The sequence below is a fragment of the Candida parapsilosis genome, contig 005809 (genome assembly GCF_000182765.1).
Source record: "Candida parapsilosis strain CDC317 annotated contig 005809".
Lineage (NCBI taxonomy): Eukaryota > Fungi > Ascomycota > Pichiomycetes > Serinales > Debaryomycetaceae > Lodderomyces > Lodderomyces parapsilosis.
This window is the reverse complement of record NW_023503281.1, coordinates 2,190,583-2,216,416: the sequence shown is the minus strand read 5'-3', so window position 1 is coordinate 2,216,416 and position 25,834 is coordinate 2,190,583. Positions and strand designations below refer to the sequence as shown.

Below are 25,834 nucleotides of genomic sequence, written 5' to 3'. Positions count from 1 at the left end.
TCGATTATTGAATTGTCGATTCTTCTCACACACACTCTCTCTCTCTCCAATGTCAATAATTTTGAATGTCGCGTAAATTGAAACGAAGAATGTAAACAAATGTGTACATACACCTCCCTTGGTCTCACTACATCTTTTTAAACATACCGTCGTCAAAGTCTTAGCTCCTCTGTAGTACCACAACAACACATATCTGCCAAGGCAAACGATGAGCAATTTAATAGAACAACAACAACCGCAAACTGAGGGTGTTATCAATGACCCATCAATAATTGCAACTGCTGACCAATCCCTCGATGCAGGAGCTGCCCTTCAAAAGTTAATCGACGAGCTAAATGAAGGAGACATCCTAGTGATGGCTGATGAAATTGAAAATTGCATTTCTCGAGCTAAAGAACAGCGTGAACAAGAGATTTCCCAACTACAAGAGACCAACAATGAACTCCAAACTGAAATCGAACATAAGCGAGAAGAAATCAGGGCTCTTAGGAGGACTGATGACATTAGAATTGAATTGATTGAAACCAACTCCAAAATTGCCAATCATGAATTTTCTTCCATTAATAAAGACAAGGATTTATTGAGAGCCATCCTGGATAGGGATACCGAACTATTCAATTTGAAATTGAATATAACTCAAGAAAATGGTGTTATAAATGAAACATTGGACAAGTTGACCCAAAGGAGCCGAAAATTACGTGACGAATTAAATGAAATCAATGAGAAATTGGAAAACCCACAACCAAAGCACAATATTGATCCCGAAAAGTTGAAGCTGTATGACTTGGCATTGTTGAAGCTAAACTTTTATCGAAACTTGGGTATTCGTATTGAGCCATACAACAAATCAGATCTGACGCTTGGAGAAGCTGCCAATACAGGGACAAGTTCCCAAGATGATACTGATGGTTTCTTTGATGATCCTCAAGATGTTGTCATTGTGACTAATAGCAAAGGTGAGCTAAAGACTTTGCCCGTTGGTGTGAGTACTCCTGAAGAGTATATTACAAAGTTTATATGGGAAAATATTGGTTGAATGTGTTTAGTTTATTTCATCTATTCATTAAACGTATTTACAATGTGTGGGCCGAACCCCGTTAAGGTATCTATAGAGGTTTCCTCCCCCTCTTATTCACGTACTTTACCTTCTTTTCTTTCCACTAAAAGTATTTAGGATTTTCTCTGAATGACAATTTGGTCCATTTAGGTACTCTATGAATAGGTTTCCTGTAATCACGCGAATGCTTGCTGAATGTAGTGTATTTGTCTCGGCTACTCATTTGATTGAATCTAGGCATATCAAATTTCAAATGGTCAATCTTGGGATATCCTGTTTTATCCCCCATTTTCTTGTCACCTGTTTGTTGTATCAACCCACGATATATTTGATCAATATTGGCGTCAACTTGTTCACTTCTTTTACGCAAATTAACACGTTGTGTTGATGTGACATGAGGAGTGAATTTCCAAATGTAACCACCCGACCTGACTAATGAAGGGAGCATTTTAAATACGATTAGTTGATGATAAGCTTTCGAAGTCGAATCTATGAATGAAAAAAAATTACAAAAAAAAATTACAATGTCTTTAGAAGCCTTGCTGCTACCATGTGTGTTTTCGTTTACTCTGATACCACAGAGAATAGTGAAGTCAATAAGAATTGTTTTCCTAAAAGAAAAGTTGGCAAAGGGGGACTTTGCTCAGCTGCAGTATTCTGTCTTCGATGCTTTAGGTAAACTATAAAAAATATCCGATTTTTTGGTATCAAATTGTTGCAAAAATTAACCACCCCCAAAATTGTGTCAAATATTTCCTGGCACACAGATTAGGTATAGATAATTGAATTAATAGTAACGTGCATAAAAAGCACTTGTTTTGTAATCCACAACTTCACGCATCACTCTGAGTATGGTGCCTTCACTGGCAAAAATCTAGACTAGACTTAACTCTTTTATCATTGCCAACTTTACATTGGCGCAATATAGAGACAAAGAACACTAACAAATATTACTTAAAAAACAGAAACACATACAAATAAAAAACCTTAGACTATCAAACTCCAAAAAAGTGTTTCATGACATTCTGGTGGTGCTTTGGACTTAAAAGAATCTCGAGAAAATTGAAGATTCTGAAAAAAAAAAAACATTCATTTTTCGTCCCGATTAGGAAAGTGATCGATTACATAAGCTGAGTATTGATGTCCAATTTGATTCCTTGATAGAGCATTACGAGTACCAAATATTCCTATTAGATGCACTTATCTCTTGCAAATGTTGCTCAAAAAAAGACAATTAATAAGGCAGTCACATTATTGATGTTGATTACATGATTTTATTTTAAAGTGTCATTTTTAAAAATGATTACCAGTTTTTTTCTCATTTGTGGCCAGAAGAGGAAGGTGAATCCAATCCAAGCATGTGAAATATGCGTGATGGTTCGACATGACATCAAAATAGAAGTGGACGCCATTTTGACTAGCAGATGGAGCTTGCTCCGACATAAGCTTGTGAGGAAAGGGCTCCATGGAGCTATTAAAGAAGTTTTTTTGAGGATTATTCAAAATGGAAGCAAATAAATCACTGTATCTGGAAAGTCGTAATGTTAGTAGCCGATATTCATGAACAATAATCCGGGCACTTCTTAGTTCAATAAATCGTGAATCACGAACGTAATAATTTGTCGCGAGATGACTCAAGACGGTGAGTTATTTTACTCTTCGCAAGAATGTCGCAGTATTAGCAAGTGCACGTGAAGTCCTTGAATTTTTTTTGTTTTGTCACCATTTAAACAACACAGTAAAAATTGTTTGCACAAGCATTGCTTCTGTTGCAAGGTGGAGCACATCAGTATATAAACCGGTACTTTTGAAGTGTGATCCTACAGCTACAAGTCTACTCTAGCGCATATTGATGTGATGGAAATCTTCCAAGTTCTTCACTTCCGATTCGTATAATTCGCGACACGCTCATGTAAAAACTAGATTTTCATTTCTCGCAAGTTAATCTCCGAAATATCGGGAATCCGAAAGATTTGTGAAAAAGTTTTTTTTTCTTTTTTAGGCATGACTGAATTTTCTCAACTAAATAAAAAATGTACACTAAAATAGACTAAACAAGATCTCTTTACAATTTAACAAATGCATGACTGCTTATATATGCAGAGTGAATGATGTATTTTTTTATAAAACAAAAAATCTCGGATTTCAAGTTTCAAGCTTCGAGTTTTGCTATGAAAGTTTCAGTTTGATTGAAATTTTCACCACTTTCTATTCAAAATCGTGTCGATAAATGCTGGCGTCATAGTATTTCTTTATTCTATAGCGTTTGAATAACCATATTGATATCTACCCATTGAACCTTCGAGAATCAAGAAGAGACTCTCCACCACGTGTTTTCCTCTTTTATTGTTATTCATCAATTCTTATTGTTCTCAACCAATTTGTAATTTTTTTTTTTTCGCTCCTTTGTTTTTGACACATTTTTGTGTGGTACGAGAAGTGAGAGGGGGAGGGGGGCGTAAACGTGGTTTGTTGCAAAAGTTATTGCCGTTGTAGCCCACTATAATGAAATACAACCAATACGCTACAACTGAACAATATTCAATTAATCAATGGGTATGTAAAGTTTATATGTGTATTATATATAAAAGTCAAACTATATATATGTAGTAGTATATGTAACAAAATCCACATAATCCCTTTCATCAAGTAATTAAAAAAAAAAAAAAAAAAACAGCTTTAATTAGCAAATGTTTCTCTCTTTGTTTGAAAATGCTATGTGTATGATTAAAACATGTTGTGTATGTATGTGTCTGTGTTATGCCAATGTGATTGTAACAGTTGTATTTCATAAACAACAACAGTTAAGATGTAGAACTAAAAAACCCTCTCCCAATTTACTCCCAGTGTAAAAAAAAAGAAAAATTAAAACCAACAACAATTTGACCCTTTTATTTACAAAGCAGTCAACCATTTACGATAATTGTGTGATGTTGAGTTCAACAACTCATTGCTAGTCGTATTGCTGGTGTAATTTATATTGGATTTAACTGAGTAGTTCAAATCAAAGTAATTCAAATCGTGTCTGTCATCCTTTGTTTCAACATCAACATGTGAAGCCAACATCAATGGTGATGAGACCGATTGTAGTTGTTGCTGTTGCTGTTGTTGCTGTTGTTGCTGTTGTTGCTGTTGTTGCTGTTGTTGTTGGAGATACAAAGCAGGCGTCAACAATGGTGAAACCATGTCATTTGACGCGTATTCGTTGGTATTACTAGCTGTATCTTCAGATGATACTGGGTTATTGTGTTGATGATACTGGCTTTCATTGTTGTGTTGATGCAATGAGGAGTACTGTTCAAATGATGTAGCAGTGTAGTTGTTATTTAACAGTATTGATGACTGTTGATACTCTATCGATTTACACTCTTCTGAGCAATATACTGAGTTTGTAGGACACAATTTATCACAATGTATGCAGTAGTTGTTAAATGCAAAGTCCGACATAGTTGTGGTGTGCTTTATAGATGTAGATGTAGTTGTAGTTGTAGATGCAAATGCAAAAGAAAGTAGTAACTGTACCAATAGAAACGATACACGTGGGTTGTACTAATAAATGAATAATAGTATCGGGTGTAGCAGTAGTAGCAGTTGTAGTAGTGCTTGGTAGTAGGCGTTAGGTAGTGATTGTGATGCTTGGAAAGATAGCTTATGCTAGAGTATCTTCTTATGAAAGTAAGTAGTGAATGGAGTTGGTGAAAAATTTTTTTAAGAGGATAAGTTGGAATTCTGATCTTTATTTATATATCTTTGCTACTTACAAATAAAAACTATGGCTCTTTTTCTTTTTTATGAGTAATGAAAGTGGTTTTTTTTTACACAATTTACACAATTTACACAAAACATGAAGCACCACCACCACAGTTGCATATTTTTTTTTTTTTGTTTTTATTTTTATTTTTATTTTTCTCTCTATTGCTCTTAAATTCTAGCCCACGAGTGGTTGCAATTCTTTTTTGTTTTTTTCTGTGTCTGAGTATAGGAAAAAATGTCGCACAACCATACAAAAAGTCTCTCGTTTCATACACACACCATGTGGGCTGTCGGAATCCATGGCTTTTTTTTTTTCTTAGTTCTCTATTGTTATAGCCCAACAAATGCACAAAGCACATACCACATACCACACAACGTAGACTAGAAAAAAAAAACATACCACATGGTGATTACACCACCATCACCATTCTCACTCCTGACCAACTTTATTCCTTCTCCCTTTTCCCTACATACACTCACGTATAAGGGGCGGAGAAAGGTGGGTCATAGAAAAATTAAAGAAAAGAAAAGAAGAGATATGTGACATTATTATTATACGGGAAACGGTCATACGGCATAAGAAAATATGTATATTATATAGCTCCTTTTTTTTCTCTTTTTTACTCCTCACTCTCGCTCGCTCTCTTTCTCTCCTCTTTTTCTTTCCCCGTGCGAGTTGGACGGAAACGCATCGAAAAATAAAACTAAAAAATATACTTTTCTTAGCGCGCTTTCGTCCTTTACTTGATTCGAAACTCAGCGGTACCAACTCCGACCGGATGCAACGCAATTAGAGCGACTGCACCTTTGTGTTGAGCAAGCAATCCATTACTTGAGGGAGCAATTATCTACAACAAACGCGGATGTATTCTTTGCAATGGACATTGTAGGTGCTTTTTTAGTGGAGTCAGTGGGAGGCCTAGATCGCATGGGCCAAGCCACACAGTAAAATGAAGGAGGAAGTAAAGTACGATATACAGGATGCAAGAGGTCATTCCATGCATCTTTTTAGAACCTTCCTGTATAAAGAAATCGGCTCCATTGAAAACGTATAAACACACACACACACACACACACACCCTCACACCTAAATCTATCTGGCTTAGATTATTTTCGTGCTTTGATGAAAGGAATGTGTTGTTACGTTCCTTCCTAAGCTCAACAATTATTCTAATCTGCTGAAATCTTTACCCCTCGTGGTGTCTCTCCTTTTTTTTTTTTTTTAATTTTATTTTATTTTTTTCTTCGTCTCTTCAAAAAAAAGTGTCACTCAAAATATTCTTTTATTGTGTAGGCTGAACTTTGGGGCGAGCTGGGGCGCCTTCGCTTAAGAGACAACAAGTCGCGCTCTCGCCCCAACGACTTTAACTGCACGTCACCCCGACCCAACAACCGATTAGTTGAGTTGAGCAGAAGAACGATTTGTTGAGTTTGTTTTGAAGCGTATGTTTCTAACAAAGCATAGTCGACATAATGAAATATACAATAGAGAAAGTTCATAGTCCCCATAACCCAAAGGAATGTACTTCAATCCCTTCTCTCTCCCTTGTTTCCTCTGGCAATAACCGCGGTCAAAACGAAGAATGTAAATACGACGCACATTTTTAAAGGGATCGAATGGTACATACAGTACTTTCTATAAGTATGTGTTTACCCTGAAAATGTATACCCAATTGGGAAATCTAAGAAACAAAACATATGATCAACATTCCATGACATTGTTATATATTGGATTAAAAATAGAGAAAGCGATTCTATGGCACCAGGCTTTCGTCAAAAGGGGGAACTTTAACAACTACAATGTGTCTTTGTTGTGGCAAATGGAATGTGTGTACCTTGCGGAGGATACCACCAATCGGACGGACATTAACTTCCTTGAGTCTAGCCACTCTGGCATGAAAAGAGGCCAAGTAGAGAGAGACAAAGAAAAGCGTGAAAATGCACTACAGGTTAAAACGCCTGTCTTTCTTGGCTCGTTATATGCTGTTTACGAATATAAGAACCGAGGAAACTATGGAGAACTATTGGCCATAAACCTCTTCTTGAAAGGTTACACACCTTTTCTGTGTACTCGTGTCTAGACTTTCCATTCGCACCATCGTGGTACTGTATTATTCATTACCTACGTTTTGTACCATCCCCCACTTCAGTCTCCCTTTCTTCAAATGTACTCTGTTTATGTTTTCTTTGTAGTTTCCTCTTTGCGTAAATCTTTTGTCTTGCTATTTTTAGAAAACATGCATCGTTTACAAAACTACGAATCAGAAAAAAAAAGATGAAAAAAAAAAAAAATGTCGCCATGTTGAAGAATTTTCTAGAATCGATAAATTTTACATCCACAACTGTTTCTCTAGATCTTTATAGTCGCCATAGTTGAAGCAAGATGCAAGGCTTTTTGGAATTCACGGAAGCTTTAGAGACCTGCAAATTAAATTCCCCCTTCTGCCCAAATGTGTAGTTGTTCTCATTGCATACAAATGCATAACATATTGTTACCTTTTTTTCACCTACGAACGCTACCAGCCACGTTCTTGATTCGGAGATAAAGGAAGAGACATTTTTTTTCACACAACTTTTTCACCCAAATATGCATGATGTAATGTATTTGTGAGTGAAAAAAAAAAATCCGAAACGGAAATACTAAAGGCCAAGAGAATGCTACAGCAAATCGGGGCTAGTAGAGGGAAAGCAAAGTTTGGAATACTCCGCATTTCGCTTAACGTCCGAATCCGGCACTCACTTTGACAAGCTAATGCTAGCCAAGCACATGAAAGAATATGCAAAAGTATGAATGAACTGTGGCTTGTCGTACTAGGAGAAAACCTGTTATTTCTCTATGTTATTGTGCAACTTAGTAGCTTCATTCTTTGTTTGAGGGTGGATTATGATGGAAGAAGAGACCTTGTAAAAGCTGTGCTTGCTCGACAGGGTTTTTTTCTGCAACTTCGTCATGCCCTACATACCGTCATGTGCACCAAGAGGGCGAAAAGGTGGTCAAAATGCTTCACTTCCAGCGTTTTCTTGCTCTACTGATCGAATTGATAAACTGCGAAATAAAAAAAAAAAAAAAAAGAAAATACAGAAAAAAAAAAATTGTATGCAGGGATCGATCGAGTCTAGACGTACAGCAATCTAAAAACAGAACAATGAGATTGAAATATTTTTTTTTTTTAGTCTTCACAATGTCACAAAAGTCACGTTTGAGTCACAGAGATGATGAAAATTTTTTTATTGAATCACATGATTCTTGCATAGCCATCCCCCCAAAGAAAAGAGTTTCTCTGCCTATTGGTTACAGCAAGAAAGGCGAACCTCCTCGAATGTGTTTACGAGCTGGAGAGCGCACTTTCCTTTATTACTGTGGAAAGGTAGTTGCGGTTCGTATTTTCTTTTTGTTTCTGAGTTGATGTCAGATTTAAAAAAATCTGACTTCTCCGATCCCGCTACAGCCGTGTCGGGAAATCTTATAGTCAGACAATACTGTGTCGAGCACTTCCGCATTGGCTCTCTGTTTTATACTGTATCTTGGTGTAGCTTGATCCCCCAAATCACCACGTATAAGTAAAAGCACACAGAATGAGTCATTGTGTGTGTGTGTGTGTGGTGGTGGGGGGGGGGAACAGTTCAGCGGAAAATCTCTCTCAGTAAAAACATTGGTGGAACCCAGCGAGGGCATAGCTAACACGTAAAGAGGCATCGAAGTGTAGTCTGTCAATGAAGTTTTACCCAGGTGAAGAGAAGGCACATGATACCCTTACCCTTAAGTTTCTCACATTCAATACCGTTTTTACCCCGATTTCCCAGCATTCAATTCTTAATTCCCCCACTATTGGACTTTATCTCGTAAAAAGAATAAAATTTGCGACACACAATTTACGACAAAAACAGATTATGTTTAAAAATTTTTTTTTTGCAACGAGCGGGGTAAAGTTGGAGAATCAAACGTTTTCAAGGTGTCTTGTTTCCTCTTTGAACACCTTTTTTTTTAATTGTTTTTATTAAGTGACATCACTCATTGCGCAGATGGGGGGGGGGGGGCACTTTCTGAAAAGTAATAGGGGGAGGGCAAAAAATTTGTCTGTCTGAATGAGTATTTTATATATACCCTTATGTGCCTGCCAATGTATTGCAACCTCCCCACACATCTGAATCCTCGTAACTGCAACATTGACACATTTAGGGGTAAAAATTGATTAAAGATCACGCGACATTTGTCTGAGACAGCGATGTGTTGTCGAAGTGGGGGAGTTGTAGTAATGTGTGTCTTCCTCAACTTTAGTACAATGATTATGGTCAGTTAGATACGATGTCTTGACTCACCTTATACGGTTCCACGAGATCAAGGGCCATAGACTCTACATTGTGGTGTGAATGTAAAATTAATTTTATTCGGATATTTGATTTCTCTATATACCACATACCGATACTAGCAAATGACATCTAATGGCGGTTTTTTCGTTAAATCATGTATTAACAAAGCATGTTGCTGCTACACGTTTTTATACTTGTATTTCAATTTATCCAATTCTTTCACCGACTCATCAATTTGATTAAACATTGAACGATGCATTTTTGGTAATGAATAATTGCAAACAATCAAAGCAGCAAAGTAATATATTTTTATCTTGAATATGTCAATATACATAACCTCAAAAGAAACAAGTATGTTAAATAGACTAGTCAATTGCATAAAATTGAATCTTTTGTCAAAAATTGTCACATTATATTGATACTTTTGTTGCAATTCTTGAATCGAAATGATATTAAGCAAGACTGAAATTAATGTAAGCAATAACAATGATTTGTCGTGAACGTTGGTGTTGGTGAAATTAAACGATACAATGATTACAACTTGTGCAATGTAAAAACAGGTGATGTATTTGCGATATTTGTAATATTGCTTAATGTTGTAGGTATTTAGTTGGTTGATGTATTCGATTTGATCGTCTTTGTCAAGCAATGATGATTGATCAATGACGAGCTTGTCTAATCGACGTAATCGGCTAGAGCTTGTACTTGTTCCTGTTGCAGCAGTTGTAGCATCAATTTCGGCAAAGTCATTTAGTAGATCTTCATTTGATGGCATCCTGACATTGGAAGCGAATGTTTGTCTTCCTCAAATTCAAAAATAAATCAATTGCGATGGATATACAGAGACCAAGCGCTACCCATTTGAACACATCTATGAGATCTCAGTTCAAATGAAGTAGACATGTGCAACGCAGAATCGTCTTCGTAGACTAAATATCAGCTCATTCCACGGTACGCTTTTTAAGGGATCTTCCCAAATTTACTAAAGTTTAACGATAGACTTTTGCAGAGTAATGAGATGAATAAAACTTCAAAAACGAAGCACAATGAACAGCGTAATACATAGATCTAACCAAAAAAAAGAATAGGAAACTATATAGACTAGTGACTGCAACAATCGACTTTGATAGATCTGCGCGAGATCTAGTGCTTGAAAATCGTCCGATTCACTCTCAGTCTAAATTGACCCAATATAAATTATGCCATGACTAAAAATTACCGACAATCGTTCACGATTAAAGTGCATCATGTGCCTGCCGCCCCCCACCCGTGAACTGCACTTTGACGAGCAAATCATGCAGAAGAAACAGCTACACGTACTAAAAGAAGAAAATGAGCCGATACCAAATGGTGTTAGTTTTCTAAGGGTATAGCCTGTAAGTATTCAAATATCTGCAACAACTAAAAAAACCTGGATGCGAAAAGTTAACACTAAAAGTAAGCCCAGAATAAGTTTTTTGCGTAGGTAGTGACGAGAGTGGAGTCTTTGACGAATCACGCGGTTCACCACAGAGCCAGGTTGTTATCACAATTAACAAGTCATGTAGAGTTGATGAGGGTGACCTACTTTCACATCAGACTTAAAGAGTTGGGATTGAATTACCCTGTATGAGGATGTTGACGCGGCAAACAGTTTTTTTTCTCTAGACCCGATTGATCTTAATCCACTTGACGACGAAAATAAAACGACCGCGACTACACTATGCAACACACCGCCACTAACCAACAACTCCCATCAAGACCGGTAGACAACCTTTCGATTAGTCAAGGGAACGATAACGGAGGCAATAGGGGAGTGGACCGGGAAATTGGGAGATTTGAAAGCAAAGTTTACAAACAAAAAATTACGGTGTCCATTAGATGTGCTCTGGCGGGTCAATCGGTCGGAGTAAACACACAGCATGTTTTCCACCTTTCGTCGTCTCCCTATACATTCTACATTCAATCTGTGATTCTGAGAGAGTCGTTTTCAATGACGCAACCAAGGATGTGTGGTCTTTTGGTGACTTTTAACGTTACGTCGAACACAGTGTATTCTCACGCTCTTACATATATGGTGTGACTCCCTCGTTTAGGGTTCATGCAACACTTTTAGTCCAATAGATTGTACAAGTAAGATCTAATTCACAACAACCCATACAGGTTATTGAATCTGGAATCGTATCATAACTTTATCACACTCATAATACTATGTTTTGATTTCCTGATTTGGAATCGTGCTGTTTCGTGTCAGTCACATTGGAGAGAGGCCGATGAGTACCGCCGACTCAGATCAGTTCCAGAATAGCTTCTCCAGTACTCTGTATATCAAAATTTGGCTCTTTTAAAAAGCCCATCAACTGTTTCAAGAAGGAATGAATTCAACTTGAATGGTAACACAAAAGCCTAAAAAGGGTTAATATCGACAGTATGAAAGGCGGGATACGCGTAATTTACAAAAACAAATCAAAGAAGAATAGACGAGGTAGAAAAGTAGTGAAAATGTTACACAAACACAGCAAAGCAAACCAATTACTTATTATTATTTTTATTTTTTTTTGCTTTTACGAATTTAAATTATGTTCTGATCTACACTACTTGGGCCGACAATACTGATGTGTGGATGTACATACGTAAAAAAGGGTAGTGTACTAAACCCAAATAATATGTATAAGGGGCTAAAAATAATTTAGACTTCCCTTTTGTTTGTTTTTATTTCTTTGCGCTTTTGTGTTATTGTTTCAAAAATAAGCGTAGAAGAGGGCGTGTACTTTGTTTCAAGAGCTCTAAAACCACAAAAGGCTTTTTTCTTTTCTTTTTAATGACAACGAAAATCCCATTGAGTGTAAAAAGGTGAAAGAAGGAAGGAAACAAATTGTCAACACAAGCCATCTTTTCTACTGACTACTCACAACACCTCTTTTAACCATCCAATACCAGGTACATCACCACCATCACCATCATCATCATCATCACCAATTCAAGTAACTCACGTGTTCAGTCAGAAATTAGAAAGAAAAGTGTACTGCAAAAAAGAGAAAGAGAGAGTGTGTGAACAAAGGAAATTCAACAGACATCAACAATAAGTATTGCAAACCACACTAGTTGGACGTCTATCCATTGCAGTTGGAGCTTTTGCTTAAACACCTACGCTCACATTCATTTCCACTTGTGATACCCACTTTTGAACAACCTTGTTGGTAAATTCAGTCATTCGTTTTATTCCAATTCACCACCACAACTTTTCAATATTTATACCGCCACCCCCTTCAGCTGCCGTATATCCTTTCGTTTCTTCATTTCATTAACCAATTAGCCAATCTTTTCTATTTAACACTTATTCACCTTTGATATTTATCCCAACTACAGTCGTTCTTTCAAATTCAGATTTTACACGATGATTGCAAATGCCAACTTGAATCTTGTTTCAGCCATTTATGTATTGTCATTCGTGTCAACAGTTTATGGACTGCCAATCCATTTCCCAAAAGGTGAAGCTTTAAAGAGAAGAGCCGATAGTCTTTTCGATAGACTCCAAGACGCAGCCAATGGAGTATTCAATGGAAGAAATCAGACTTTATCTGAGTCTTCTGAGTCCTCAACCTCGTCAAGTTTGTTTACGGGATTTTTCACCAGTGACTCAGCAATAGATGGAGATACAGACAGTTCGACCTCGTCCCAAGAGCAAGGAAAAATCAGTAACAACAGAGACAATAGTGAAAGTAGCATTGAAGATGAGTATACCTCGATTGCCTCAACAAGTGTAGGTACCACTAGTGAATATCAAGAGACATCATCAAGGAATGGACCTTTTTACCCAACTACTAGCAGTTTTGCATCACCTGGCAAAGAAGCTTCTTCAGCAACAACACAAGATCAACCAACATCTTCAACTGTTGAAGCCGCAACAACTAGAGTGTCAACGTCATCCAGAAATGACGAGTCACTTACTGCTGCCACGTTAGCAACTAACAATGAGGAGACGACTTCGACAGGCGATGTGAAGACAAGTTCAGCAAACAATGAGCAAACTAGCTCGACCAACCAACCAACAACACCAACTACCAACAACGATCAAGCGAGCACATCATCACCAGGTTTCACTGCTGAAGCTACCTCAAATAGGAACAGCGAAACCGTGTCTGCAAATTCATTACCAACAACTTCAAGTGCTTCACAAGCGGAGGCTCCGACGACCCAGTCGACTCCACTGACTGCCAATGAAGACACCACAAGAGATGCAACTACATCATCTGGCAGTACCTCATTAGTTGAACCAACTGAATCATCACTTGAATCCGTTACTGCAGCAGGAACTACTTCCGGCGATTCTTCATCCAATAATGACGAAGCAGCAGTCACAACGTCTACAGACGCAACTAGCTCCGCAATTGACAGTGCACCATTAGTTGAACCCTCATCATCTTCGTTCTCAAGCACATTTTCAACTGATTCCGCAGCTGGTGACTCTTCATATATTGTTCAGTCTGCCACCACTTCACCTGAAAATTCACTGCCCGAAGCCTCCACTCAAGTGTCCACAAGTCCACAATACACAGATTTAGCAAGTCCATCCACGACCTCGATTGCTCCAACAACCTCAAGTGAACTTGAAACAACTTCTTTGGCATCTGCATCTGAAGCTACCTTGGACTATTCATCACCTGTTGACTCCTCACCTGTCGCTTCTTCATCGTTTGTGCCAGCTCCAAGCTCTGATGAATCGCTGGCTACATTCACTGTTCAAGCATCATCAAGCACGTTGAATGAGGCATCACCTGAATCACAGTTAGCAGCTTCTCCAACTTCCTCAATCATCATTGAACTGATTTCGTCATCTACTTTTGCTGAACCTTCAACATATTCGGCAGAACAACCTACAAGTGTTGCAAGCGTTGAGTCAGAGATTTCACCAACAAGTGTCGTTTCGTTTGTTCCCGAGTCATCTTCCCCATCGGTAGTTGTACCACCAACTACTCTGTCAGCAGAGACATGGAGCACAGTGTCACCATCTGATTTTGAATTCACATCATCTGCTGCCACCTTTGAACCACTGCAATCCGAAGTTGCACCAACAACTTCTGCAGAATCGATTGTCATCACAAGTCCAATTGAAAGTTCGTTTGAGCTGCCAATTGTGACATCTGCAGAGCCATCAACTGAATCGTTTGTTTCACCAGTAGTCACATCGGCAGAGCCTTCGACAGAGTCAATTGTTTCACCAGTAGTGACACCAGCAGAGCCATCAACAGAGTCAGTCGTCTCACCAATTGTTTCTTCTGCTCAACCTACTACAGAATCATTTGTCTCGCCAATAGTGACATCTGCAGAGCCATCAACTGAATCGTTTGTTTCACCAGTAGTCACATCGGCAGAGCCTTCGACAGAGTCAATTGTTTCACCAGTAGTGACACCAGCAGAGCCATCAACAGAGTCAGTCGTCTCACCAATTGTTTCTTCTGCTCAACCAACTTCAGAATCATTTGTTTCACCTATATTGACATCGGAAGCGCCTTCTTCAGTGGTGACTTCATCGGCACCAATTGTATCTGCCGTTGAACCTTCTTCAGTCGAATCCTTGGTATCACCAGTAATTACAAGCCAACCTTCAACCGAGTCTATTGTATCGCCAGCTGCAACCACTCCTTCTCCAATACCATCGAGTGAAACGTCAGTAGCTCCATCAATAGTTGCATCATCGGAGCCGGTATTTGAATCTCCAATCACGACAGCGGTTGAACCATCGTCAGAAATCTCATTGGCATCGCCCATTGAATCGACTCCTGGTGAACTGGTTACATCTTCGCAGGTTTTAGGAACTCAGGCTAGTAATTTGCCAGAATCATCAAACGGAGTCTCAAGTGTTGAACAAGCTACCCCTGCCACTGAATCATCAGCAACCGCTTTGATTTCTGCATCTGAAGCGTTGGGGTCTTCAGCAGTAACACCAGCAACTAGCGAGTCACGTGCGTCAAATATTGAATCTGCTTCCGATATTGTTGCACCAGCTAGTAGTAGCGCTGCTGCAAGTCATTCCAGTGGCATCAACTCGGACATTGTTGCTTCTCCTTCACTTGCAGAATCAGCGTCTAGGTCGGTGGAGTCGGGCCACTCACCAGCTTCGTCTGCACCAGCTTCAGTTTCTCCTGTAGTGACTTCAGCGCCAACTTCGGAACCAGGTTCTTCCGCTACAGCTGTTGCTCCTGGATCAAGCTCGGCTACCAAGACTACAAAGAACTGGTTGCCATCTTCGTTGGTAATGGCGCTGAGCTCAAGTGATGATTCAAGTGCAGAAACCGATAGTGATCATTCGAAACCAACTCCATCATTGAGCCCTGGTTTACCTAGAGCTATTGCTCCCGAACTGACCAGCACCCCAGGTGAAAACTACGATGTGATTACAGTTGGTTTCAAGTCTGCTTTGAACTATCCATTTGTTGTCAATAACACCATCACGTCCGCTCAAATTTTCGAATATTTGCCTGGTGTATTGACTTATCCTTTTGACGACGACAAGAAATTCAATGATACCGTTGTCAAACAATTGATTCCATACCAAGCTGCCAACATTGATTATACCATTACGGTTGCTGAAGTATATTTCCCTACAAATTACATCAAAAAATTGGGTCAATATATCAACAATCAAAACTCGGCGTTGTACAAGAACCCAAGTGGAATTGAAAACACCTTGGCTTCTTTGATTGATCCTAGAATTCCGTTGACAGGGTTAGTTGATACCTCTCAACTGAACTCGGGTTCATCTTCGAGTGGAAATGGACAGACTAATAAGTATGGTTCAATGGATGCATCTTACAGCGGACAGAAGATCACCAACAAGGGTAGAATTGCTGGAATCACAGTTGGTGCAGCTGCAGGATGCGGATTATACATGTCACTAATGATTCTTTTGTTCAGAAGGTTTAGAAAGAATATTAAGAATATTGAATTACCACCAACTGACACTGAATCCGACTACACTGTGTCTAGTGAAGGCTCATCAGTGACTGAAGGAGTTACTACTACAGCATCTACTAGAAACACTACTTCATCACCATTTGATTTCAATTATGGTGGAATTAATATACCGCCACAAGAATACCCAGCACCACAATTCCGTGTAGATGATGAAGACACGGCGCAATACATACAAAACCCAAGTTACCAACCTCAATATCCACCACAAGTTCAACATATGGATAGCAGGAACAATTTCGTATGGCCATAAGTTATTAAAATCTTTATTTTTTTGATTCAAATGTGTGAAAGCTTTATATTATGTGTAAATTTGTATACAATAGAAGACTGTTAATTAAGCGTTTGCTTTGTAGAGAAAATAGCCACTAGATACTAGCACTACTTATTTCAGTAAAATTATCGAAAAGAGATGGAGCTTTAGCCAGTTACAAAGACCAGAAGAATAATGTAGATGGCTAACAACCAGGACTTTTTGATATTAATCTCTACTTGTGACCACCTATTGTAAACTAGTTTAGCAATATTCAACTGTCAACCATGATGTGGAAAAATATTGAAAAACTTACAACCGAGTTTCTCGTGCACCTGATATCCGAATGAGGAACATTGACTAGAAAGGGCTAACGTTTTTAGTCAATGAGAAAAATGCTTCTCACATAAAAATGACTCCGTAAATCGTTGCTTTCAAAATGGCTATATACACCTTGTTACATTATGTTGCTTACTCGACGATTTCCTCTGCACAGCATAAGAAGTAGTGCACCACTCTATTTTTCCACGATTGACTCTGCGAACGAGTATAAATCGTTCACCAAATTTCCGGCATCCTCATCCAAAACTTCAACAAGATCCTGTACCAATACTGCTTTTCCACCGAAGTTGTTGACCTCAATATGCTGCTTGATAACATCAACGAGAAAGTCATCTTGTATCCCAAGGTACTCCTCGACTAATGCGTTGATCTTGTCGTGAATCCGCTCTTTCATGTCGGCAGTTAAGAATTGCAAATCAGGCAAGTTTGACAGTTTCAGTTTGTCATTTACATCTAATTTCTTTTTCTTGATAGGTACATCTGGCTCTTGCTCTATCTCAGTTAGCTCTTTTTCTTCCGCAGCCGCATCTTCAGCATCCATTCTTAGCTCCAATGATCGTTTAGCATTACGTTGTTTTAAGTAATCGTTGTAGCGGTAGGTGTATAACGTGCTAACTTCCGATTTCTCGTAATTTCTCATATTTTCAATGTGGCTCAACTTCAGTTCGATCAAATTGGATTCGTAATTGAGTAATTTCTCTAGTTTGAATTCCAACTTTGATTTTTCACTTGCATGATGTTTGGAAAAGTTAGCTAGTCGAGATTGATATTCTTGACTGTATTCATTTGCTTCCCTTTCATCAATCATCTTGCTATATTCCTCATCGTTCAAACTTTCGAATTGTTCGGGTATGGTCACGACCTCTTCCTTTATTGCAACTTCGCTCGTCGACTGTTCTTCCTTCTTTTTCTTTTCTTGCTCTGTTTTTTCAATACCTTTGAACAATTCATTCAACTTGTTTTTGGTCACCACTCTTTCCTGTTCAATTTGCTTTTGCCGATTCTCCTTTTCAATAAGCAACATCCGGCTTCGGAACTTGATAATGTCTTTAATAATCCCCTCCTTCATTTCATTAGGTACATCAATCAAATCGTTATAGTCGACTTTGTAATTGGAATATGACTGCATGACTTGGTCAAGCTCTTCCACTCCGTGGACTTTTGGCTTAGCAAAGTTCTTTGAGGCATAAAGCATCAATTTCAACCTGTTTTTAAGCGATTCTTGATTTGTTTCTGGGTGAGAAGGTACATCGGCCAATCTTTCTCGAACTTGATGACTATAATTTAGTTCCACTTTGGGGAGGAGCGTGTCAATCCGATAATACGTCTCAATAAACCATTTTGCGTCTTCAACTTTACCAAATCTAATGAATACCACCTTCAGATCGCTAAACTCGTAGTCGATTTGGGACCAATGAAAAGAACGACGAGGTTCAGGCGTCTTGTCTGTACTCAAATTTATTGTATTTGAAAGTACCTGTTCAATGACATTATTCTTCAAGTTTGGAAAGTTGTTCAAAACAATAGTTGAAAGTTGTTCTTGCAAATTTGATGGCATGATGGAATCAATATCAATCAATAGCTTTGGCTCATCATTTTCATCTACAGTCTCCATAGCTGTATTGGATACTTGCTGCTTATTATTTCTCTGCTCCGAGGATTGACTTAAAATCCTGGTATTGTTCAACTCTACCAAAGTCGATGCATCGAATTGACTCGTGGTGGGTATACTGAAGTTTAATGGAAGTGGAGCTTCATTTGTGGTATCTCGTTTGTCTAGATTAACCTTGGTTTCAGATAATAAGGATATGAGTTTCGAGTTATTTGTTGATGAAATTGAAAAAGGGGTAACAAAAGCAATGCTAGCAGTTTTTGAAGTAGTCATTGCCAATCGATGTATGCATCAATGGTTATGGGTATGGAGATTGCAAGTGTCGATGAGGCCACAAAAATCTCAGTTCACGAAAATTGAAAAATGTGAGAAGACAACTAATTACTACATGGCCTACACATTACATCGCACAAACAACATTTATGACTACGCTACTGCCCCTCTCATCGGAATTAGACTTTAAAATAGCCTCTACGACAACATCACTCAATGACTATGCTGATCTGCTAGAACGAGAGTTGGAAAAGAACCCTAATGACATTGACATCTGGAATCGTTTATTTGATGCTATCGACCACACAATTGCGGACAATGTGTCCCAGGAAGATTCCTTCAAAAGTACGCTTTCCGATGAAGTGCAAACGAAAATCTATAATACTTACAAAACATTATTATTGCGATTTCCATATTTGGACGAGATATGGAAAAAGTGGCTGGTTGTGGAGTTCAAGTTGAAGGGACTAGACGCATCAGTTGATATACTAAGGATGGCGGTAGAGTCTTTCCCATACTCAGTTAGCTTATGGGTTGATTACTTGACTGCTCTAAAATCTATACCAGGCACCAACCCTGAACAATTTAGATCAATTTATCGCGAGGCATTGAGATACAACGAATTCCATTTTTCGTCTCATCCAATTTGGGATAAAGCCATTGAATTTGAAACGGAATCTGAACCAAACTCAAAGCGGTTGTTGTCTTTGTATTTGAAAGTGATTAAAATCCCCTTATACCAGTATGCACAATACTATAGTCAATTCACCGAAATCAATAAAAATTTTGATATACACGAATTAATGGGCAAAGAGATATTGATCGGTTATGTTGAGAAATTTGGAAAGTCAAAGGTTGAAGATTTGTCGTTGATCGAAAAGCATCAAATTATAGATGATTTCTTTGCAACTGTATTTGCTTCAACGCAGGCAAAAGTCAGCTCGAATTGGGAGTACGAGCAACAACTATTACATCAGGAATTTTCTTTTGACCGCAAGGAAATCGAGGAGGAGCGAAATGTCTGGCTTGAGTATACCAATAGGGAAATTGCCAGCTACGACGCATGCAAGGACAAAAACCAATATGATCTCATATGCAACTTATTTGAAAGAGCATTAATACCGAATTGTTTCGACGAGGAGCTTTGGTTAAAGTATATCAAATTTATTGAAGAATCCAGCTTGGCGGAGGAGGAGAAGAGGGAGATAGAGAAGGAAATATACCTACGAGCCAATGGCAAGTTTATCCCATTAAATCAGTGCATGATGAGAAAGTTGTACGCATACTTTTTGTTGAAAAAAGGCGAAATTGACCTGGCCATTGAATATTTATTCGATTGGATGAAGCTGCTAAGTGGCACATCTAAGCAATACTTCAAATCACCGTATTTGGAGATGACGCGGGAGATACTACAGATTTGGAAAAAGCTATTGAGCCAAGGAAAGTTTCAGGAGGCTTTGGAATTTGTAATTGAAAATTATTTTGGCAAACCTCAAGAAAAAAGGGTGAAATCTGAAGCGAACAAAGAATCTAGGGATAGAAAACTATATCAATTATCGGATACGTTGTTACATCTGTTTGCTCGATTCCTTAACGACGATTCAATTCCCATAGTTATCGAGTATTGTTTCGATATATATGTTCGTCAACGGGAATCTACCAAAATTCGAAACTTCTTCAACAAGCATCACAAAGAAACCAGTTTACTTAGATCACTATCATTTTGGAAGTTTATGTTTGAATATGAAGGTGTAATTGAAAACAATTTGTCAAATTTGAAACTGATTGAGTATTTGATTAGAATTGAATCCCAGTTGCCAAAATCGGCAATAGATATGTTTGTTGACTGGTATTACGACATTGCATCTGCTAACATTTCAGAGCTTCTTGTGATTAACAAGGGCCGCTCTGACGATTCTATGATTTTGAAAGAATTGCAATTGTCCAACTCGGTATTTTATAATGCATCAACGAGAAAACGTATGGCTAGAAGTAACTACAGAGTTCTTGATAGCCCAAGGTACGAAGAAGATCCTGAACAAAGATATCTAGATTTATGTTCGAAACAGGCTGGACATCCAGCAGTGTTTGTTGACGCTAACCCAGAGATTACAAACTCATTTTTGAATGGGGGTAAACAAATCGACCTTACCAAAAATACAACACCCGTTCCGCCATTGCCTACATTCAAGGGAGTGGAAAAAGTTCAAGCTTTAGCTAAAAGGAAAAGTCACAAACCACGCACATCAAGGAGCTGATAGAATAGACGAATGAGTCAATATAACATAAACAAGCTTCTTATATTTCATCAGTCTGACGACCAATAACCATCAATCCATCTCTGAGAGACGCCTTCCCATTACATCTATTGTCCCCATACACTTCAATAATTTGCATCTTTGGACAACTGTCGCCAAGCAACGATAAAATCTCATTATCAACAGCTCTAACAAAGGATGCATCCAAATAAGTTAACAAAGGCAAAGCAACTTGATGGTAGTATTTAATATTCAGATCTTCATCGTACCTCTCTTTTAATTGCTTCTTAAACTGATGATTGTCATCTGTGAAAATTTGAGACAAAAAGTCGCTTGAAATTCGATGTAATGAGTTTATACTAAGTTCAACTAAAGTATGACAAGAGTGGTTTAACAAAGCATAAATTGCTTCGTCTCCCAAGTCGGTACATTTCATCAAGTTGACCTCAATCAATCCACCAGCATTAACTTCGGAAAATTGATTGAAAGCTGCTGCAAATCCTTCATTGGAGACTTGATCCAAGTTTTTCATTGAAAGCTTGGTCAAATTATGGCAGTACTTGGATACCCCTTCAAGTAAAAACTTCTCGGTTAAAGCTGAGCAACCATCAACATTCAATGAAACCAAGGATTCACCACTTTTTTTCAAAATATCTATAATCATGTCATCAGTAATCAAATCTTCATTAGTAGGATAAGATATCTCGAGATGGGTGAGCCTTGATTGCGATATGCTGTTGGATATTTTACTATAGGCGTCTTGGGTTGTTATCCCATCCAATCGCGACAACTTCAACGAAGTCAAATCTATACCACATTTTTCCAACAAGCTTGAAAGCGAATCGTTGCCAAACCTATGAGTATTTCTCACTTCAAACACTTGCAATTTTCCTGCAATTTTATCAAAGTATGCTTGCCACATCTTGTCACTAATCAAAAATGGACCATTCAATGCAAGTGAGTGTAATTGAGTTAAATTTGATGCAAAGTACTCCAAATTATCGTTATGCAACTGTCCGCACATAAACAAGGTCAATGATTCCAAATTGGGACAATACGAAGCAATTTTGTTCAACGAATCTGAATCAACATTGGAACAATCCCAAAAGGAAATATTCTTCAAATCGGGGGACAAGAATAGCGAGATTGTTTTGTCATTCAAAGACCTATTCTTTGACAAAATCAGCGATATCTTGTTCAAATTCACCTGCCCAATATCGCCCAACACATCAACGTCTTCAATGTTTTGTGTAATTTTTTTGATACAAACATCTTGCAATTTGGGTATCTTGACCGTGGTTCTATTCAATAAAGCTTGTGCCACTCTTTTCCTCTTTTTTCTAGCGTTCAACTGATTAGTTCTTGCTTTTCGTTCACGTTCTTTCAATACTTTATTACAAGAATCACACAAGTACCCCGATTTCTCCTTGATGAATCTCGAATACACTGAAAGTTCAAACTTGTCTCCACAATCTACACAAGTGTCTTGATCACCAAAAGCTCTCATATTTGCATTGTCTAGATCTTCTGCGTCATCACTGTAATCGTCGTCTGCATTGCTATCGTCGCTGCTGTCATTGTCACTATCACTACTATCACCGGGTAAGCCTCGTTTGCGACTAGTACCATTTGCACCACGTCTTGCAGCTCTTAATTTACGTTTAGCAGCTTTTCTCATTTCAACAATCTCATCATCCTCGTCTTCTTCTCGTTTTGTGGAAGTAGACAGCTGGCGACGTGAAGCGCGACGTGAAACAACAGGGCTACTTGCACCAGAAGAGCTGGCTATAGGTATGCCATCACGCTGATCTTCCGCAACAGTTGCTGGTTCCGCACCAGGAGTTGTTTCTTGAGTGGTGGTACCGGTGGTGGTTCCTGTGGTGTTTTCCGTTGCGCCAGCTTCCGCCTCTCTTGCACGTCTTTGTCGAAACGCGTCAGTGATACCTTCGCTTTTCAAAAACTCAGTTAAAGCTGAGCTGGGGCCCTTGACACCTCCTGATTTTCTGAATCCTCTAGCCATGGCTAAATCGTTTTGGTGGCTAAATATGAGTGCTTTGAAAAATTGTGCTACTGGGATATGGAATGATGATGAGGATGTCTTAGATGCAAAGACTCTGAAATTCTATTGATTGCAGCAAAAAGAGAACCTACAGTTACACAAAATATGGGTTTAGTATGTATGTATGGATGTAGTTTGATGGTTTTTACTTATATGCAGTCTCAGATGTCTTTTCGTCTGAAAAAAAAAAAAAAAGAAAGTCGCCACTAAAACCACAGAAAGAATCTCAGATGGACTGAGGAGATATTCAATACACCTCATTTCTAAAAGAATTGGCTGACTGGAATCTACACAGTCCTCGGTGTACACATTAAAGTCAACATGCAAATTATTTTCAAAGATTTTAAGAAACAGACTATTCCAATTGATGTGGAATTGAATGATTCAGTATGTCTTCATTTCAGACACATATAACTTCTATATCAGATCATACTAACATTTTTAAAAGGTTTCTTCAGCTAAAGAGAAATTAGCAAAAGAGAAGGACTGCACCCCTCTGCAGATCAAACTAGTCTATTCAGGTAAAGTATTACAAGATGATAAGACTTTAGAAGAATGTAAACTCAAAGAAGGTGCATCCATAATATTTATGATCTCCAAAGCGAAAGAAACCCCAACTCCCGCACCCGTGAGCCTGACACCGGCAGCTGAGGCAGCTGCATCAGCATCAACTGGTGACTCGACCAAAGTTGAACCTGCAGGATCAACACCCACTGTTCCAGCAGCACCAACATCAGGAGCAGCTACCAATATTGAAGGCGAGAGTGCACCCACCGAAACCAGTGAATCAACTTTTGCCTTGGGTAGTGAGAGGGAAACAACTATACAAAATATCATGGAGATGGGTTATGAACGACCTCAAGTTGAAGCAGCATTGAGAGCTGCTTTTAACAATCCTCATCGTGCTGTTGAATATTTGATAAGCGGTATTCCTGAGTCATTGCAGCGCCCATCTGCGCCAGTGGCATCTGCAGCAACTGGTTCTGGTAGCGGAGCAGCACCATTAGCTGAATCCACGACCGCTGAAGTGTCTCGTGCAGATGACGAAGAGGGTGAAGCTGATGAAGGTCATGGTGGAGAGAATTTGTTTGAGCAGGCAGCTGCAGCTGCAGCTCAGGAACAAGGTGGAGCTGTAGGTACCGGAGCTGTAGGTACTGGAGCAGGGGGCGCAGGTGCAGAAGTTGGTCTTGGTGGTGGAGAAGACCAGCAAATGCAATTGTTAAGAGCTGCATTACAATCGAATCCGGAATTGATTCAACCATTATTGGAGCAATTGGCTGCTTCTAACCCCCAAATTGCCAACTTGATACAGCAAGATCCTGAAACATTCATTAGAACGTTTTTGGGTGCTGGAGGAGAAGATTTAGGATTTGAGATTGAAGGAGAAGAAGGTGCCGTTGGTGAGGGTGGCGAAGGGGCAGACCCTGAGGGCACAGTACGTATACAATTATCCGAACAAGATCAAAATGCCATCAACAGATTATGTGAGTTGGGATTTGAACGTGATTTGGTAATACAAGTGTACTTGGCTTGCGATAAGAATGAGGAAGTTGCTGCTGACATATTGTTTAGAGATATGTAGAGAAAATGAAGTTGAGAAGTGAGCATTAGTATAATCAACGGATTGTGAGTTAGAGTTGAAATCTAATGTGGATTCATTGTGACTCTATATGCCTAGTTGTGACATTGCTGTAATTGTCTTGTATTTCAGTTTGTCGTCGTCTGAAATTGGTGCGTTACCTGGTCTGATAACGATGTAGCTTTCTATTCCTGCTTTCAAAGCGGCCTTCACCTCGTCCACATTGTCACTTAGAAAAAGTACCGACTGTGGATCATCTTCCTTTCCAATCTCTTTTAAAATCTTTGAGTACGATGTATATGCCGTCTTGTGACCTGCTGTGGTTATATCAAAATAACCACTCAATTTTTTATTCAAATCTATTGACTTGTCTGTTCCATTATCCACGTGTCCAAATAACAATTTTTGAGCACCAATGCTGCCCGAAGAATAAATAAAAATTTTGCGCTTTCTATTAGGAAACGATTCAATGAATTCGATGGAGTCAGGGTAAATTGGAGCTTTCAATTCACCAGAGTCATAACCCTGAGTCCAGATCAAACCTTGCAACGACTTCAACACGGGATCTTTGATGTCGGAATCCACTAAATTTTTCAAATAGTCGTAAACTGACTGTGCTGATTCAGTTATATTTGAAGGTAGATTGTCTAAAATATTGATTATGGGGTTGTCAGACCCAACTTGGTTCAATGGATAATCAAACTTAGCTAGCTCAGCAGGGAGTTTGGCAATAAAGTAAGGGAACAACGTATCTTTGACAAATGAAATTGGACACACAGTTCCTTCAATGTCGAGAATAATAGTGTCGATGGTCATACTGGAGGGAAAAATCGACTGTGTTGTTGCTTTACGAAGCCGAAACAGTCTCAATTGATTTGTTGAAATGAAATTCACAAGGTGTCGTTTTAACCGCTGAACCGCTGTTTCTTCTGGAAAACGTTGCTGAAATGTTAAGCTGCAGCATATAAGCAAAAGAGAAAAAAAAAAAGAAAATCACAAGCGCAGCAAAAACACCAAGCGAAAATGGGTAGAGCATCGCCAGCTCCCCTGTCATGACAATGATCCAGTTTACTTCACTAGCCCTGCTTATTATATAGTAGTGCGCAAATTTGAAACAGCCTATATCATGATGTTTAACCACTCAAAAGATAAGAACTATAGTCTTGAACCGTGTTCTGTTTTCAAGTGCAAGTGGTTATCTCTAGGTAAACATACCCTTCTAACTATTTGTTTCAGCGTTTATGCAATCGAAACTCGACCGGAATTAAGAATTCATATGAATTACAAAAATGCAAATCATTGCATCTGCAGAGAGCGTATTTGTGTTTTTTGCAGTGTGTGTGTGTATGTGTGTGTGTGTGTGTGTGTGTGTGTGTGTGTGTG

At 38.7% G+C, this 25,834-nt stretch overlaps 10 protein-coding genes across 10 annotated transcripts; 4 read left to right on the top strand and 6 right to left on the bottom strand. All coding sequences in view use genetic code 12, as the record gives it.

Moving 5' to 3' along the window:
- Positions 1-208: 208 nt before the first annotated feature.
- On the top strand, positions 209-1,036 carry CPAR2_210330 (kinetochore-associated Ndc80 complex subunit; the record flags this gene model as incomplete). Its single annotated transcript, XM_036809971.1, has 1 exon — positions 209-1,036. The coding sequence occupies one exon, from the start codon at positions 209-211 to the stop codon at positions 1,034-1,036; it is 828 nt and encodes a 275-aa protein (XP_036666555.1).
- Positions 1,037-1,160: 124 nt separating this feature from the next.
- On the bottom strand, positions 1,161-1,505 carry CPAR2_210320 (mitochondrial 54S ribosomal protein mL60; the record flags this gene model as incomplete). The annotated part of the gene is made up of 1 exon (XM_036809970.1): positions 1,161-1,505. The coding sequence occupies one exon, from the start codon at positions 1,503-1,505 to the stop codon at positions 1,161-1,163; it is 345 nt and encodes a 114-aa protein (XP_036666554.1).
- A 2,447-nt stretch (positions 1,506-3,952) lies between these two features.
- Positions 3,953-4,504, bottom strand: CPAR2_210310 (uncharacterized protein; the record flags this gene model as incomplete). The annotated part of the gene is made up of 1 exon (XM_036809969.1): positions 3,953-4,504. The coding sequence occupies one exon, from the start codon at positions 4,502-4,504 to the stop codon at positions 3,953-3,955; it is 552 nt and encodes a 183-aa protein (XP_036666553.1).
- Positions 4,505-9,299: 4,795 nt separating this feature from the next.
- Positions 9,300-9,896, bottom strand: CPAR2_210300 (uncharacterized protein; the record flags this gene model as incomplete). The annotated part of the gene is made up of 1 exon (XM_036809968.1): positions 9,300-9,896. The coding sequence occupies one exon, from the start codon at positions 9,894-9,896 to the stop codon at positions 9,300-9,302; it is 597 nt and encodes a 198-aa protein (XP_036666552.1).
- Positions 9,897-12,497: 2,601 nt separating this feature from the next.
- Positions 12,498-16,328, top strand: MSB2 (Msb2p; the record flags this gene model as incomplete). Its single annotated transcript, XM_036809966.1, has 1 exon — positions 12,498-16,328. One exon carries the CDS (start codon positions 12,498-12,500, stop codon positions 16,326-16,328), a length of 3,831 nt encoding a protein of 1,276 aa, XP_036666551.1.
- Positions 16,329-16,845: 517 nt separating this feature from the next.
- On the bottom strand, positions 16,846-18,555 carry CPAR2_210280 (uncharacterized protein; the record flags this gene model as incomplete). Its single annotated transcript, XM_036809965.1, has 1 exon — positions 16,846-18,555. One exon carries the CDS (start codon positions 18,553-18,555, stop codon positions 16,846-16,848), a length of 1,710 nt encoding a protein of 569 aa, XP_036666550.1.
- A 149-nt stretch (positions 18,556-18,704) lies between these two features.
- On the top strand, positions 18,705-20,813 carry PRP39 (Prp39p; the record flags this gene model as incomplete). Its single annotated transcript, XM_036809964.1, has 1 exon — positions 18,705-20,813. The coding sequence occupies one exon, from the start codon at positions 18,705-18,707 to the stop codon at positions 20,811-20,813; it is 2,109 nt and encodes a 702-aa protein (XP_036666549.1).
- A 40-nt stretch (positions 20,814-20,853) lies between these two features.
- Positions 20,854-22,833, bottom strand: RAD7 (UV-damaged DNA-binding protein; the record flags this gene model as incomplete). The annotated part of the gene is made up of 1 exon (XM_036809963.1): positions 20,854-22,833. The coding sequence occupies one exon, from the start codon at positions 22,831-22,833 to the stop codon at positions 20,854-20,856; it is 1,980 nt and encodes a 659-aa protein (XP_036666548.1).
- A 360-nt stretch (positions 22,834-23,193) lies between these two features.
- Positions 23,194-24,454, top strand: RAD23 (Rad23p; the record flags this gene model as incomplete). The annotated part of the gene is made up of 2 exons (XM_036809962.1): positions 23,194-23,259; positions 23,321-24,454. The coding sequence occupies 2 exons, from the start codon at positions 23,194-23,196 to the stop codon at positions 24,452-24,454; spliced, it is 1,200 nt and encodes a 399-aa protein (XP_036666547.1).
- An 84-nt stretch (positions 24,455-24,538) lies between these two features.
- Positions 24,539-25,267, bottom strand: CPAR2_210240 (putative acireductone synthase; the record flags this gene model as incomplete). The annotated part of the gene is made up of 1 exon (XM_036809961.1): positions 24,539-25,267. One exon carries the CDS (start codon positions 25,265-25,267, stop codon positions 24,539-24,541), a length of 729 nt encoding a protein of 242 aa, XP_036666546.1.
- Positions 25,268-25,834: the final 567 nt, after the last annotated feature.